Source organism: Cetorhinus maximus, chromosome 1 (assembly GCF_964194155.1).
Source record: "Cetorhinus maximus chromosome 1, sCetMax3.hap1.1, whole genome shotgun sequence".
Lineage (NCBI taxonomy): Eukaryota > Metazoa > Chordata > Chondrichthyes > Lamniformes > Cetorhinidae > Cetorhinus > Cetorhinus maximus.
In genome coordinates this window covers 169,990,218-170,008,022 of record NC_135879.1, presented here as the reverse complement: position 1 = coordinate 170,008,022, position 17,805 = coordinate 169,990,218, and the positions used below count along the sequence as shown (strand labels likewise).

Below are 17,805 nucleotides of genomic sequence, written 5' to 3'. Positions count from 1 at the left end.
CCTGCAGTGAGAGCAGCTGCAAGGTGTGTGACCCTGTGCCATCCTGTGCAGGAGAACAATGGGAAAGTCAGAGTGTGGAGATTGGCACCTGTAAGCGTCATGCCACTCACCTTCTATGCCCTCCTGTGGTCCTGGATCCCCTTGGTGCACTATCTCCAGATTGGAGGGGCACATTCTGCTGCTGACTTCCTTGGCTACCTACATCCAAACCTGCTTGGTTACAGAGGTTGTTCTCTTTGTCCTCTTCCTCCCATCCTTGGGAGAGCTCACCTCACTGCAGCCCCTCACATCCTGCAGCAGGACCTCCAGGGAAGGGTGAGGAACCTGGGTGGAGGGGTGGGCAGCATGTGAGCAGCCTTTCCAGGTCTCCTCTCCATTCCTATGATCGATGCAGCCTCCAAAATCCAAGTGCTGGTGAGTCCTTGTAACCCTTCCTTTGACGGAATGGGCCTGCCCTCTCCAATTGGCTTGGAGCTCAGAGGCAATATGCTAATACCTTTGCTCTGGGAAAGAGACTTGGTAAAGCCCACCCATTAGGATATCAGATTCTCAACTAGAAAATGGTTCCACCAATTCAGCAGGGACAAAGGCCACAGGTTTCCATCCAGCATCACGCCTACCGGGATGTAGTGGTATGCTTCTAGCTTTGTACAATCCCAGAAAGCTGGGCTTCTTACCAGGAACATTATTTCGATTGCTCTAGTATTATACAAATTGCAATTCAAAAGGCTTACTGTGAAATTAGTTTTTTTCTTCTGTTGGCAGTCAAACTTGATCCAATAGTTTTCAACATTTATATTTGTTTTGTGGCTTGTTAGCTGCATGTGAAGTGTTAAAGATTGTTACTTGATTCATTATGCTTTTGCCTTATCACTAACAACATCACATTCCTCCAATTTCATGAGCTAATGTTTCAGTGAAGACAAATCACAAGGCCCTTTTATTCCAGATGCCTTATGCAATTGAATTATTTCTCTTTAATCGTTCCAGATTTTGGAAAAATAGGAAGATTGAAGTGATACTTGGAGCTCATTCACTTTCAAAGAGACAAGAAGAGAGACAACAGGTGTTGGAAGTCAAGAAGTGTTTCCCTCATCCACAATTTAATTTGAAAAGAAAAGAAGATGATATTATGCTGGTTCAGGTACTTCTGGTGTGATTCGATAAGTAACTGTGGAGTAACTTGGCTATGCCAAGGTACCAAAATCCCAGTTTGAGTCACGGGGGCAGGATTTTAACTCTCTCTACCTGGAGGAAACTGGGTGAGATGGCAGGCAAAATGAAAGACAACACTTGCACACTACTTTCTCGCCTTGATATGGCCAACTGCAATATTAAATTGCAAGTGGCAAGGACATGCTTCCAAGTTAAAAGTGCAAATTATCTGTCATTTTAACCTGAGGACTAAGCAGGTGGGAAGAGGTGACTTGCCCACGAGGCCAAAGCTGCTGGGAGCAGTCTCCAGGGCAAGAAGAGGCCCAGCAATATAAGTTGTTAAATATTTTACAGGTTTCCTTGCAGGTCAAAGGAAGCAGCCATGCACCGCTGTGCCTCACAATGAAACCTTGGGTCTTCCCTGGCCCAGACTTCCCTGATTGGGATTCTCCTCCTACAGCATTTGCTTTGAAATGTGGACTGTCCTCCCGGGTTCCCAGTGGTGGTCTCCTCACAGCTGGGCCAGGTTTCCTCCCAAGCTCCCACTTTGATTTGGGAAGTTGACAAATAGCATTCTAATCATGTCCAACAGTTAAAATCGGTTGAGCCTGCCCATTGCCACACCAAGACAGGTATGGTATGATGGCCTGTTTTGCCGCATTCCCGTCCGAGGTTACAATCAATCCCATGTCTCAATGGATAATGGATTCTTGGGATCCAGAGGAATCAAGAGATACCGAGATCAAACAAGAGATACAGGGAGCAAACAAGAAAATGGAGTTGAGGTCGAAGGTCAGCCATAACCTTACTGAATGGCAGATCATATTCAAGGTATTATATGGTCCACTCTTGCTCCCAATTCTTATGTCTCCAGTGACAGTTGTTCTTTTACAAAAATATGAGCTTTATCTAATGGGGACTAGATCATATGCTTAAGGGAAACATGGCAGTAGAGAAGCTCACTCCAATACTCTGAGGGGGATTAGATTTAATTGAGGACGTCAAATGGCTGGAGAAGGGAAAATGTACCTGATATTTAACGGGTGTTGCCACATTCATAAAATACAGCTGGAGTTGATCTTTTCAAAATATTTTTCTCTAAAAACTCTTGCATTTTTAGAAACATATTTCACAATTTGCCAAACAAAAATAGCAGCTGAGCAGTAATTATCACTCAAATAACCTTTCATTTAGAAAGCATTCCAGTCAATCACTGCTTGATAATGTAAACAAATACTGAACCTTAACTGAACACGGTAAGAAAAATTATGATAAAAATATGTTCAACGGGAAGAATCAACATTTACTATTATCTTCTGCTGAGTGTAATAAGTTTAATAAATAAATCACTGGCTACCGAGATCATTCAGAACAAATTTACTTCCAATTGACGCTGCCAAATGAGTAATGCCCAAACTGGAACAATGTACAATCCTGGAGGTTATATTAACGATAAATGATATCAATGCACTTGGTATTTAGTTCTTGGTTCTAATAATCTAAAAGTTCTAATAATCCAGTTTATTTTCTCTATTAATTTGGGACAGTTGGCCCATGAGGCTATTTTGAACAAGAATGTGTCAACACTGGAGCTGCCTAAATCAACAGGAGATGTCAAAGCTGGAACCAAGTGCAGTGTTGCAGGATGGGGAACGACAGATCCTAAAGTTCTGAAAGTATCTGATACCCTGAGGGAAGTAACTATAACCATCATTGGCAGGAAGCGATGCAACAGTAAAAAATACTATAATTATGATCCCTTCATAACAAAAGATATGTTATGCGCTGGTGATGGGAAAGCTAGGAAAGATTCATGTAAGGTAAGTTAAACAAAATTTCTTTGCCTCCTGCTTTCTTGATTTAAAAGTTGGTTAATTGTAATTAATATTCCCAACTGTTGTTGCATCATGTTGTAAATGTTAGTGACACACTGTGGTACAAATGTGGTGTAGAAAGAACCAATTAACAGGTCCTGTAAAGATTTTATTTTGGAGATAAATTGAGTTGTGATGAACTATGCTATTAAAATAATGCTGCTAAGTTGAATAATCCAACGAAGGTTAAATTTGGTTACCAAAATAAGCCAATGCATACTAGCAAGTTAATGTGTTTTAAAAACAGACAATGCTAAAATAGACTGCAGCTGAAGATTAAAAATGAGTTAGTGGTATGAATGGGACCCATCATCAGATTTATTGGTTTTAAAAGAGCATGGCAAAAAAGGATCTGTGTAAATAAATGTCTGTTGGACAGAAAAAAAAACTAAGCCATGCACTACTGGCTACAGTTAGTTATAACTAGTTGTCTCTCATTGCGCTACATATATAATGATAATGGAAATCTAGCATCCACCCCCTCCACCCCCTCCCCCCACCTGTCAGATTGTGCTATTTGTCTCAACCAGGATTAGCGTTTGAGGGAAATACAGCAGGGTAGGGAAGGAGAAGAGGCAGATGCGAGGAGACAGATGTGTGGGGGAATGGGACACTAGTTGGAAGTGAAGAGCAAAGGAGGGGTAAAGGAAAGAGGGTGGGAAGAAAGAGAGGGAAAGACTGGCAGGTGAGGAGAGAAATTGACAGGGAGAATGGGAAGTGAAGGGATTGAGGGGCAATAGAGGTAGAGCAATGGAATCTGAAGGGTGGTCAAGGTGAGAGCTGCTGATTGGTTGGCAAGTGAATTGTGATTGGTAGAGCCATTGCGATGGAGAATGCACCGGGGAACAGTTAACTGCTAAGCTTCTGTTTAAATTCAAACCAAGCAAGTAAACTCTGATTGATTAAGGCATTGCCATGGGGAATGGACCAGGGAATTGCTGCCCCCAAAGCTTTTGTTTAGTTGAAAAAGGTGCGGCAAAGTCAGGTAAATCATCTCAGCCCAGAAAAATTGTCAGCATAACTGATCAGTGAAAAGAATGGTGAAGTCAGATTGAAAACAGAAAAGGTTATAGGCATAAGCTATCGATAATTCATAGTATGGGGATGTGGGTGAAGTCCCTGAAACACACAACCATTCCCACTATCCATAACATGTACTGGAGTTCCACTGCTTCCTTCTGTAAAACTCCCAGGTGCCAAAGCCTGGCCTCTGCCTTCCCAGCAGTTTACCTGCTTATGTTCATCGTCCAACACTTAAGTCTCATGCCCAAGTCTACAGTCCCAAGGAGAAGGATGACACAAAGAGGCTGCATAGAGATATGGACAGGATTGGTGTGTGGGCAACTAGACGGCAGATGGAGTATCATGTGAGGAGGTGTGAGGTTACCCAATTTTGGTAGAAAATAGGAAACCAGAATATTTTTTAAAAGATGTGGAACTTGTAATTGTTGATGTACAGAGGGACTTGAGGTATGGACTTGTACAAGGAACACATAAAGTTAGCATGCAGGTGCAGCAAGCCAAATGGCATGTTAGCCTTTATTGTAAGGCAATTGAAGCGCAAGAATGTGTAAGTCTTGCTACAATTGTATAGGATTTTGGTGGGACCACACCTGGGGTAGAATTTTCAGATTGGCCAGCGGGGGCGGGGCCCGCTCGCCGATGTGTAAAATGACGCACGGAGACGTTGGGTGGGTGTTCTGACATCATGCATCAGTTAGATTTTCAGTTCTGAGTCGGCTGCGTGCCCGCCGAACTGTCAAAGGCCTATTAATGCCTGTTAAAAACTAATTGAAATAATTAAATGAGTTGCCCGCCCAACCTTAAGGTTGGCGGGCAGTCAAAGGGCCCAGGTGGCCTTTGCATTTTTCATGGAACCTCACCAACGGGCGGGATGAGGTTTCATGAAGTGTTTAAAAATTCAATAAAAATTTTGTTAAAAATTCATTGACATGTCCCAGTTCATGAGACACTGTCACATCAGGGGACATGTTTTAAAAGTTGTTAATTTCTTTATTTAGATGCTTAAAACTTAACACAGAGGTGCTTCAGGGAGATTCCAGGCCCCAACTCAGGGAATTTCCCCCCCCACCCACTTCCTTAATTGGGCCGCCCACGTAAGATGGTGGTGCGGACCCGATCGGGAGCATGAAAGGGAATCTCATTGAAATACCTAAGGTTTTGAAAGGGTTTGACATTGAGATGTTGGCCAGGATTTAACACAGAGACGGTTGTCCCACCTAACGTCTTGAAAAGTCAGCGGCGAGCCTGCATCCACCGGCCCTGGAAGCCATGACCGGATATTATGACCTTCAGGCAATTAGGTGTCTGAGGTCATGGCTTCTGCCTCCAAGACATCCAGCCAATCAGATAGCTGGCAGCTTTTCAGTCATAGTAGCACCACCGGGAATGGTGACAAATGCTGGGGTTTCAGCCAGTCCCGACCAGGACCAGTGATGGAAGACCGAGTGCAAGGTAAGCAGGGTGGCCTCACTGGGGCTAGTCAGCCAGGCAGTAGTAATGGGGATGGAACAGAGGCCAGGAGCTCTAAGAAAAGGGGGCCCTCCAAGGGGCGCAGGGTGCCCAAACAAGACGGTACTGACCGCCCCTCCCTGAGCCCACAGCAAGGCCACCCAGGGTATAATAGAAGCAGTGGGAGGAGGGCATTGAGCGGCCATTATTTCACCACTTTTAAGGGTCTCAATTGGCCCATGGGTGGGCAGACTGCCTGACAACCGGCGCAGTTAAAATTCAAGTGGATAGGCAATGGGTACAGTGACCCCCCTCCCCCCACCATCCCACTTCATTTTTACAATCCCTGCCCCCACAAGCTAGCCCTTCATGGAGACGGTGAGAGATAGGGGCAAGCGCAACATTCCAGCTGTTGTTTCCCCCGGCTGGGGTATCTAGAACATAAGGACACAGTATCAGGATAAGGGGCTGATCATTTAGTACTCAGATAAGTAGAAATTCTTTCACTCAGAGTTTTGTTGAAAAAGGACACATCCTGTTGAATCTTTTCATCTTGCACTCATCAGAACAGATTCACAAGAATACCAAATCTCAAAGGATGTTCAGCACAAACGAGTAATGTGGTATATGTATTTCAGTGCTGTTGTGTTGTTAAGAATGTAAGTCATATATCCCAATGACAGGTCGATCATATCAAACAGCACATGCCTTCTGATATTCCCAACAAGCAAAGTCCTGACTATACTCAACCAGCCTGTGCTTGCAAAACTCAGAACATAGCATCCAACATCAGATGAGATCCTGTGATTAGACAACACTTACTAAACAATCCCAATTGTGTTAAGGATTACACTAACAACCAATTTAAGATTATCAGTTAGGCTTGCAGTGTGGCTCACTTACCCAGGCTAGAAGCTACATATATTCACACACAGGGCCCTGTTCTTTGTAGGCAGAAAGAACATGTCCATGCATTGCCCCTTTTTAAACTAAATAACAGCTTGGTTATCAACCAACTTCCCTGGTTCATTCCCCTCACAATGCCTTATCCCATCAGAGTTGACTTGCCTGGTTTGAATTTAAACTAAAGCTTGGCAGTTAACTGTTCCCCTGTGCATTCTCCACGGCAATGTCTCTACTAATCAGTGCCCACTTTCCAACCAATCAACATCCTCTTCTAATGCAGTATAAATTGTTATTTCCTTTGAGATTTGGTATTCTTGCAAATCTGTCCTGATGTGTGGAAGTTGAAAAGCTTCAACAGCATGTCTCTTTTTTCAACAATGTCCAAGTTTAAATGACCAAGTGACTCAGAGGTTGTGAATCTTTGGAATCCTCTACCCCAGAAGGTTGTTGAATACATTTAGGGTTGAGATAAACAGATTTTTGATCTCTCGAGGAACCAAGGGCTATTGGGAGTGAACCAGGAAGTGGAGTTGAGGCAGAAGATCTGCCATAATTATATTGAATGGCGGAGCAGGCTCGATGGGCCATATGGTCTTCCCCTACTCCTATTTCTTATGATGTTATGTTGTCCACATAAAGGGCTGAATTATATGAGGCGGCAAATTCCTTGCCCCATAACCTGGCTAAAAAATCAGGGAGAACCCACCTAGGGGAACACCAGCTATCCCGAATGGCCAATTGGCCTTTAATAAGTCTATCAGAGGCCAGCAGCTCTCCAGAACTTTGGAACAGAGTCATGCAGCTTTGGATAAGAATTTAGGTAGTTGTTTGGGGGGTCTTCATGGGTAGCCACTGTGAGGGGTGTGAGGGGGTGTGAGGACTGGGGTTTGAGAGGACATGGAGGTGGGCAGCCCTGGGGACAGGGGTTAAAAACTTGGGTGGAGGGGACTCTCCAATGGGCCCAGGAACTCTGTTAAGGGGGATTCCCCAGCCCACCACCAGCCTACAAGCGAAAACTGCTGGTCTGGTCACTTGGTGTGAGCCTTTTCTGCTGTCAGCCACATCTCAGCGGTGGTATGAGGCCCTAAAGTAAGCATTAATGTCCATTTTAAGGGCCTCAATTGGGTCGCTGGAAAGCAGGCCACCCTATGCCACCCCCATTGCGGTGGGGACAGGGCAGGCTGTCCACTGGATTTAACAAGCGCCTCCTCCACACCCTCCCCTGGTCTTCAAACTCCTCGGCAGGGAACGTAAAATTGAACCCAAGGCGTGTGGGACGATTGGTGAATGGAGAAACAGGTTTGCAGTTACTGGTATTGCACTGAAATTAGTTCTTCATAGACAGCCCAGCCAGAAACAGATTGTTTAGACTGGAACTTCTCTTCTTCCTCCTCCTTTTCATGCTCTTCCCCTTCATTATTACTGACTTCACAGCAACTGGCAATGCGGCTCTTGCCCTGCTCTGAATTTACAGTTCCAGCTTGAGAAGGTGGCAGATTTTGGTGAGGACTGTCATGACCTTTCATCACAGAAAATGGTTAATCTTCAAGGATTAAGAACATTCTGGAAGAATTTGTGTTTTAAAAGACACTATCCCTTAAAGGGTTAATGCAGGACTCTTACTGCTATTCCTGGAAAAAAAACATCCTTTTACAAGAAAAGGTAATTAAGCAGTTGTAAAGAAGCTGGAAACCTCTTGACCCTGGTGGACTGTGTACAAAAGGGATCACATTTATGTAGTTTATGGCTCTGAAAAAAACATGCCTGGAAAAATTGTGCTTTAAATGTTGGTTTTGGTTTTGTTTTGAGAAGAGAAAGGACCTTGTGAAAGCTTGTGAAAGGAAGACAGCAGCCTTTTTGCAGTCCAGAGCCAGTCCACAGCCGGAAGTGAATATATGCTCCTAAATTGCTACGTGCTGGAATAGAGTACCCACAAATACTCTTCAAATCTGCCTGAAAAGCAATGCAAAAGTCAGCAATTGTTTCGCAGATCAGTGCTGAGAGATGAGGCGTATAACCCATAGGCCAATTCAAGGACTCCACCATCTTTCCCTTTCCCTTGAACCATTGACTTTCAACCTTCAGCGGAATTCCTCTATTTGTGTGTGTGTGTGTGTGTGTGCGTGTGTATGTCTGTCTGCCTTAGGTTTTCTCGAAAGAGTAATTAGTATACTTTCATATTCCATGGTAATAAGCTTTGCCTTTTTATTGTTATGCCCAGGATGGGAAGAGTGTGCAGTTTGACTAGCTCCACTACTCCACAGGTTGCACCATTGGTGTAAAAGTTTGATTCACTAACCAAAATGGCCAATTGTTGGATTGGATTTGGGTAGCATCAGATATCAGAAAACAACAAAGTTGTATTTATATAAATTAAAGATTCAATTTCTATTTATATATAAACTGAAGAATCTCATGTGAAGTTTGATAAAATCAGACATTATAAAGAAAGTTCTCTTACATGCCATCCTTTAAAAATGTAACTACAGTATGCATTGCATGGTACTTGAGCTAAACAATTCACACCATTTTTTCCTTTATGTTGTCTCTTTTCTCACCTCATATTGTTTTCTCACCTTTACACAAACCACATATAATTTGTAAGCGCTATAAACAGGCTATGTTTTGCAGAGTTTTGGTTTCATTGTTACTACCACATGAGCAGGGCTAAAAATTGACTTCCCTAGTTTACCACTCCAGGTCTGACCATAACAAGTTTGTTTGACAAAATTCCTTCATCATCCTAAATTTACAATTTCTGTGTGTAACCATTAATCTACTAATTGCAAAGGAAAGAGTCAGGCAGGTTTTCTTGGAAATTTTAAAACAAAAGGGGTTAGTCTTGATTGAGTTAAAAACCCACCCAGGCAAAGATAGCAAAATATTTAAGAGAAACTTGCGCTTCTCGAACTTTCGCAATCCACATTCACAAGCGTTCAAAGTTTTACAAGTTACACTGAAGGTAGTTACTTTCTTAGCCAAATTAGAAGTGCAATACTGAAAGGTGAAAAGAGAGTTCACAGTTTATGAGTTCTTTGCTGTGGCAGAGATCTTTGCAGGTTCCTTTAAATTCCAGGAGTTGGATTGAAGTCCACACAATTTCTGGAGACAAGTTCCTTTTTAATCTGTAATCCGTCTTTTCCAGAAATCAATGAGTTTTGCTCCTGAGGTTCCTTTTGATGGAAATTCACTATCTCAGTGCTGGATTTTTAAACTGTAAGAGAAGGGAACTGCTTTACTGCTCCATTGCAGTTTCTCCAGAACACTCTTGCTACTGAGTTCAGTAGCTGTATAAAGAGATTTCAAAAATGGTTACTAGTCACATGATCTTCTTTCCACACAAGGATTTCAGAAAGTGTGCAATTATCTGATGCCTGAATCTGGATTTGTTCTATGGTTTATAATGTCCCATTTGCTTCTGAAGGAGTCATTATCTATTTTGATTACCTCCCCTTCCAGGTAGATATTGTCCTGGTAGACTTTCAGTCTCTGCTGGAAAAATAATCTTATAACATTACGTCTCATTCATTTCAATCATTCATTTTTGAAGTGGACCTTGACACCCTTAGGCATGGATTTCCATGAGCAACATGTCAGGTCATGTCTGCAGTGCAATCCATATAGAAACTTTCCTGAAAAATGGTCAGCTTAAAATACGAGACATCAGGTGACTTGTGGCAGCCATATTTGGTCAGTATCTTTTCTTGACTTTAAAACGTCCGTGTTAAATAGTTCATTATATGTTTGGTTAGCTGGTTGATATTAGTCACAATTCTCATCATCATAATGATATATTCTAGAGTGGAGTTCAATTCTTATCTCTTTGCTACAAATCTTTTACAGATTGACATTTTTCTAGCTTTGGTATAAACCCTTCAGATGCGTATAGGTTAATGTTTTTGTATATTTTGTTATAGGTTCTTTCATTGGAATTTCCCTGAGAGTTCACCAAATCAGTCATTTGGGACATGGGGTAGACAATTAATTGGGCCTTCTACCAATCTTTTGACAAAGTTACAGTGGCTGATCAGCTGAACACTGAGGAAATTTTAGTGATTTTATCTTGATGTGAATGTGAGGATAATCATATTACGTTTTTCATAAGATTTTATTACGTATCTTATGGGCAGAAATTTGCACTGAGTTGGCGGGTGCACACCCGACCCACTCGAGTGTAAAATGACAAGTGATGACGTCAGGCGAGTGTCCCGACGTCATCACGCACTCACGCAATATTTCGGTCGGCGGGTATGTATGGGAGTTGGCAGCACACCCGCCGACAATTAACAGACCTACTAAGGCCATTAAAGTTACAATTGAATGAAATTTTTCGCTGCCTGTCCGACTTTACGGTTGGTGGGCAGGCGAAAAGGCCAAGCAGCCTTTGGATTTTTTAGAGATAAGGTTTCCAACAGTAATTAAAAATTAAATTAAAATTTTTAAATTTCATTTATAACATGTCCCTGCTCATGTGACAGTTTTCAACATTGCTAAGCTTTTTATTTCTGATTTTTAAAATCTTCAGCTCCCCGAGGCAGCTCGGTGCACGAGCAAACCTCCGCGCTTGCCCTCCTCCCGCCCCATCCCGGTAGCACTGAGCGCTGCAGTGCGCATTTTACACTGGTTGGCCATTAATTGGGCAGCCAGTGAGAAATCAATGTTGGGGCCCGATCGTGGGCCCGCCCGCCGCGCCCGCCCAACAAGGTAAAAATCCTGGCCTATATATATATATTTGTGTGAAGTTTTTTTTGTTATTAGCCCTTTAAATACTTTTTTTTCTCTCTGCTTTTGACTCGTCAAACCTTACATACTATTAACTTGTTTCACACAGGATTTTCCACTCGGCGTGTAGGCGCGCACCTGACACACCTGAGCGAGAAGTAGTGCGCGATGACGTCAGGTGAGTGTCCCGACGTCATCGCACACTCGCACGATATTTCAGTTGGCAGGTGCACGCGAGAGTCGGCAGCGTGCCCACCAACAACTAAGAGACTTATTAAGGCCATTAATCAATTAATCAACCTGCATTTTTCGCTGCCCGTCCAACGTTATGGTTAGCAGACAGGCGAATCGGCCAGGCGGCCTTGGATTTTTTAGGCAACCTTATCCACAGGCGGGATGAGGTTTCCGTCATTAAATTTAAATAAAATTTGGGGGCAGAATTTTTCAAATATACATGTTAAGGTGAGTGAGTCCACTGTGTGTACGGATTTTTAAAAACTTTATTCATTGGTTTAATATTCTTCAGCTCCCTGAGGCAGCTCCCTGCCTTCAGGGAGCTTTCAGTGCATGCTCCCGCACGCATGCACAGACTTTTGTGCTTGCACTCCTCCCGCCCCCACCCCGGCAGCGCTGAGCTTCTCAGTGCGCCTTTCATGCTGGTTGGCAGCTAATTGGCCAGCCAGTGTGAAATCGTGGTCGGGGGCCAATCGCAGGCAGTGGGCCATTTCCCAGCCACTCCCAGGCCCACCCGCTGCGCCCGCCTGACAACCCGAAAATCTTGCCCACAATCTCACCATTATCCCCAGGCAACAAACTTGGTCTTGACTGCCAGCATTAAACACCACGGAGGATTGATTATGGCTTTCCAAATTTTAAATGACTAACCTTTCGACTGACATTATTTTTGTTTACTTTTTTCAGTGGGATTCTGGTGGTCCACTCATGTGCAGGACCAACATGATCAGAAGAAAATACATATACAGAGGCATCGTTTCAGCAGGAGATTGTGCAAAACCTAAAAAACCCGGCATTTATACTCGTTTATCTGCAAGATTCCTGAATTGGATAAACAAGATCATGGCAGTTAAAACTCACAATATATCAATAAATTGAGTTTATTTTTGAAAAGCAATGTTTTCCCCCCACTCATGGCTCTAGTTTGCTCAAATAAAACTATCTTTTGATGTTTAAAAATTTTCACATGTAACCTTCACATAATTAATTTTCTATGAATATCCACTATTGAATATTTTAAAATGGAATAATGTAAACACAAAGATTTGCAAAATAAGATTTGTCATTTTTTTTCTGAATAAGCCATAGTACTGTTTTGAGTTTGGTTAATCTGTTATGAACAATTTGATTTTCTGAGGCCTGACACTCATACTTTTGATACCTGTTAGATTTTGCTTGATTTATTTCTTGATATTAAGGACTATTTTTTGTCCATCTGCCAACCTCCAGGGGTGCTGCACCTGATGCCCCTGACCATTAGGCTTTCTTAGAGTAGCAGAGTCAATGGACTGAATTTAATGGTCACAGTTAGGAGCCCACCTACCAATAGGAATACAGGTGGCAACCCTTCCACTGCCATTTTTGGGGGGCCCAATGTGATTAAGTCTCAATCAGGCATTTAATTGGTGCCTGTAAGGGGAATTTCCCCCGGAAATCCTGGTGCGGAGTGGATTGTCTGATCCCAAGAGCTGCCAACAATTAAATGAGAGGCCAGCAGTTCTCCAGTACTGGCAGTGCCTCAGCTGGTACTGTGGTGCATCCTACACCAGGGATCGACAATGGAGCTCAAGGAAAAGGTGAGTGGGGCGGGTTTGCCGGAGTGAGTTGGAGAGGCCCCAATGAGGGAGGAATGGAGCTTGATTTAAATGGCAGAGGAGGGTCTTATGTCAGGTCCCTCCATTCCTGCTGGTAGGTGCCTGCATCAGGCATGAAGTGTCCAGCAAGGAGGTCCCATCACCAACCCCTCCACCATCCCCCACCAGGCCCCAGGCCTAGCTGCCAGGGTATTCCTGGCAGTAGGTCCATGTGCTGTAACCCCCATTTGCCACTGGTTAACTACCAGCAGTAGCAGGGTGAAGCCCTTAATGGCTTCAATTGGTCTCAGGGTGGGAAGGCCATTCTCTGCCTTCCTGCCCTGGACTAAATTGGAGGAAGGTGGCAAGGCAATGGGGTCTCTACCCTGTACCTTCCAGCCTAAAAATATGGCCGCCCGAACTCCAAAGCACCTCTGGGCAGACATTAAATTCCATGCTTAGAGTCATTACAGTAGAAAATGAGGCCATTTGCCCCATTGAGTCCATTACAGCTCTCTGTAGAGCAATCTATTTGGTTCCATTTCCCTGGTCTATCCCCACAGCCCTGCAATTTTATTTCCCTCAAGTGCGCATTTAATTTCCTTTTGAAATCTTTCCCTGCCTCCGCTTCCACCTCTCAAGTAGGCAGTGAATTCCAAGTCAGTTCCAAGTCATACCACTCATTGCACATAAAAGTCCTTCCTCGCATCGTCTCTGCATTCCTGCCCAAAGCTTTAACCTGTGTCCCCTAGTCCTTGTACCATCAGATAATATGAACAGCTTTTCCTTGTCCATCTTACGTAAACCTGTCATAACCTTGCACACCTCTATCAAGTTTCCCCTCATTCTCTTCTGCTCGAAGGAGAAAAAGACCAGCTTCTCCAACCTAACCTTGTAACTGACTTCCCTCATCACCCTGTGAACCATTCTAAAACATCATCTCTCCTCTCACATCCTTCCTGAAGTATGGTGACCAGATTTGGACATAGTTCGTTAGTTGCGGCCTAACTAGAGATCTATTACAATTTAACATAACTTTTCCACTTTTGTACTCAATACCTCTACTAATGAAGCCCAAGATTCCATATGCTTTTCTAACTGTTCCCTAAGTATGTCCTGCCATCTTCAAAGAGTTATGCACATGCACCCTGTCATGAAGCTATTAATGTATATAATATTTTGGAAAATATTTTTCTTTTCAAATAGAGGTTTAGTCAGCGGGTGTTTCTTGATTAGATTAAAGTCAGCTAGTCTGGGTGCTTTGATACGTATTAGTTTGAACAGAGAGGTAGAGTGTATTTGCATTTTTTGAATAGAGCATTCAAGAAGTGGGGTGAAATCTTGACGACTTTCTAGCAGCTACCAAGTATGTGGTTTATATTACCAATAAAATTTGGTTCAATGAATCTCTGAGAATGGCTGTCTTTCTACTCTGCAGTCGAATTGGCGATGGGAGGGTGGTAGAAGTGAATATTGCTGTCATCTTCTCTGCACAATTATATTCACCACAGTGCTTGAAATAAATTGTTATTCTTGACAGCTATTCTACTTTGGCTGTAAAGCTTCTGTAAGGGTGTGACATTCAAGTCTGGATTCCTGCTCCTGAGGCGGGTGATCAGAGTTGGGAAATTTCCCGGCACGGTACACCAGCCTCAAGAGAAACAGCCGTAAATGGCCGCATTTTCATTCTGGGGTTGGAGGGGGGGCATGGGGTGGGGGGAGGTGGGGGTGGGAGTGGTGAGGGGGGTGCGGGTGTGTGCTGGAGTCAGGACTGCAGCCACTGGAAACAGTTCGGGGGCAGCCACGGCTGGTTAAAATGCCCGCCTCAATGCTCCAGGACTTAATCCCAGTTGTAATAAAAGCAGTTAGGCCCTCCAGCCATCACCCCTCATCCGCATCACTCTCCAAGAGCCAGCCATGCCAACTCACCCACATCACCCCCTCATGCCCTCCATATCAATCTACGCCCCTCTTCTCAACTCCCATTGCCCCTCATATTCTCCATGCCAACCCATGACCCCCCAAACATCCCCAGGGCCCCTTATAGCCCTTATGCCAATTTAGTGACAACCCATGCCAATCCATACCTCTCCACCCACCATCCTTTGCCTTACACCATCCATGCCAACTCAGCCAGCATCCACCCTGAGTAGTCCTCTGGAACCATGCTGAGATGAAATAAAATAAAGTTCTAAATATTTATTACAGACTTCACTATGAAAAAAAAATGCTCTCAATGATAAAAGTCCATTCAATACATTTAAATCCCTTCAGGTACTTAATCCTTCATAAAAACCTTTATAAAAAACCCATATCAAAGACAGCTAATCCCTTAATAACTTCTTGGAGCTGTGAATTTACAACCACCCTTCCCCCTCCCATCCCCTCTCCCTCCCAACTGTGATAATGACAAGTTGTGGAAGCAGTCAAGCAGTAATAACACTATAATGATAGCCCTCAGGCTTATGTTAATAAACAGTTATTGAAACTGCAAGCAATGACTTTTTTTAAACTCAGTGACACAGCAGGCTGTTTTTTTAAAAAAATGAAAGAACATGGATTTAACTAATTTGACAGACTACTCATTCCACAGACTTTATCTAATTTTTACGCACATTCACATTTACTCTTAAAAATCATAAGGCATATAGTATGGAAAATGGGTCTCGCTCCAGTGAAAATGAGATCTGTTTGAATTCAGCACGAAGTTCAAATGGCCCTGGTTTTGGGTCTCCTCCCATGTATGAATCTTGAGGATTATTCAATCTCAAAAATCCAGACTATCCATGTGGCTGCCTTGGCTGTGACTTCCACTTTTCCTTTTCCTTTCAGGGCTGTCCTCCAACCATATCATTCTACAGTTCCTACCTCATCCTGCCCCAGTTCACACCATCATGAGCTTCTCTATTAGGTCAACCATCAGGAGATCACAAAAATTGGTTTTGTTGTGGTATCTTTGACAAACGGACTACAGGAGGCTCAGGGACAGGTCACGATCGTTTATTCGAGCAATTGCAAGGAGAGAGCCATCTCAAGGCAGCTTGAGATATCACTCTGCTAAATTACAAATGTTCAGCATATTTATACTTTACTGATCACGTAAATCTCTGGCATCAGGTACATCCCACTTTTCACCCAGGCAGAGACCTTCCCTCCTATCTAAGCTGGGACCATCTTCCCCTATCTGTTGAAGAGCACACTTAATCTTTATTGTTTTCCAACCTAAGTCTCCAGTCTGACTCCCAGGACACCCAATCTATCTTATTTTTAATTCCTTCATGTCCAGTCTAGCTCCCAGGACCTTGCTGGTGATTGCAAGCCCTGTGGGTGTAAAAAGTTCATCTGGTTTAACTGTTTAACTGTTGATTTACTGGTTTACGCTGGCCTGCCTGTAGACTCTAATTTAAGTAATTCATTTCCTTATAATGAATTCTCCCTTACCATAAATTTTCACTTACTATCTTCCCCCTAAAAGTTTCACAACATCATAAAACTGGTTTGGCATCGTCCGCTCCACCTGTAAATGATGGGCCGTGTTTCCTGCCGCCACACATCTGGAACCTAATTTCAATACTTTAGCATCTCATTATAAGCCCTGTCCGTCTGAATCATCACCCCCGCGCCCCCCCCCCTCCCCACGTTGTGTCATCGAGTCAGTCAAGCCGACATGTTTCACAACTGTGCATAACTGTACCTGGTGAGCTGCACTTCACTCAGGACTTTGAGGTTTGTTTGCCTACCTTGCTTCAGGCAGCATTCGCAGTCATCAGCGCCAGGCTTCACAGGCAGCACCACATCACTTTTAGGGGGGCTCACAGGCAGGTCTCTACCTATCAGACCCACAGTAAGGTGGGGGTGGCTTTTCAACGGCCGCTGGGCTGGCCTTGCTTGGGGAAGGGGGAGAAGTGGCCTTCACCGGAGCAGTTCTGGGCTGCAAGCATTGAGAGCTGTGCGTGTGGATGCAGTTTAAATATGGTGCCCTGTATGAGGAAGTGGTGAGGTGACAGCGTGGCGGGCAAATTGGAGGCCATCCACCAGCGAGACGGCGTGTTTTCTGTGGCTGCATAATTAATGAGGCGTGAAGGGGGCAATATGGTGCAAAAACCCACCATTGCAGCCAACGGGTAAAGCGCCTTTATCCACGCCTGCAACCGCACTTCGTGAAAATCTGCGGTGATTCTACCCAAGGTCTTATAAATGTGATATATTCCTAAATGAGGTAAGTTCCCATAAGGAATAGCAGTTATTCCTTGTAAATGGGTGGAATTTTCTGGACACCCCCTCCCAGCGGTTTTTGTGGCAGGCAGGGATGACAAAGCAGCGGGAGCCAAAAAGTTGATTTTCCACTGGCGTAAAATGATGGCGGGAATGTGCGCTCCTGCCTGTCGTGGTGGTCAACATTCCTGCCAGAGGTTGGCATGAAACTATTTAGCATCCCATTAATGGGATGCAGATGAAGGCCCAAATGGAATCGTTTCCCGCCCCCTCCTCTACCAATGCTCAAACATCCGCACCTCCAGCAGGTTTTTACAGTGGTCCAGGACACGTCTGGGCTAACGTGATGTTCAAATGTTGGACTTACCTGCACGAAGGCATGGGGCAGCTCACGGAGATCAGAGGGAAGATGGAGGCCTCCAGCAACCAGATACTGGAGCACCACGTGCAGCAGTGGGTGGGTGGAGCATCTATGACATGGATCTTCTAACTTCAGGACCTTCCAGGAGATGGATCTTCTCCCTCAATGGTGGCTAAGTTGATATCTGGGTGCCTTTTAAATATGGCACCCAGATATGATGGGGGGGACACAAGCTATCCAGCCCGCCTCACCTTGCAGGACGTCAGGAAACCCCTGACTGCATAATTAATTA

General features: G+C 44.0%; 1 protein-coding gene and 1 pseudogene across 1 annotated transcript in view; both read left to right on the top strand.

Moving 5' to 3' along the window:
• LOC144685405 (granzyme K-like) overlaps positions 1 to 12,716 on the top strand; it is a 28,896-nt gene extending 16,180 nt beyond the window's left edge. Inside the window, exons 3-5 of the mRNA XM_078549840.1 lie at positions 991 to 1,144; positions 2,703 to 2,975; positions 12,051 to 12,716. Of these exons, the coding sequence (XP_078405966.1) occupies positions 991 to 1,144; positions 2,703 to 2,975; positions 12,051 to 12,242 (619 nt within the window). The 3' untranslated portion in view covers positions 12,243 to 12,716. The remainder of the gene's footprint in view (positions 1 to 990; positions 1,145 to 2,702; positions 2,976 to 12,050) is intronic.
• Positions 12,717 to 17,531: 4,815 nt separating this feature from the next.
• LOC144672947 (granzyme K-like) overlaps positions 17,532 to 17,805 on the top strand; it is a 32,772-nt pseudogene continuing 32,498 nt past the window's right edge.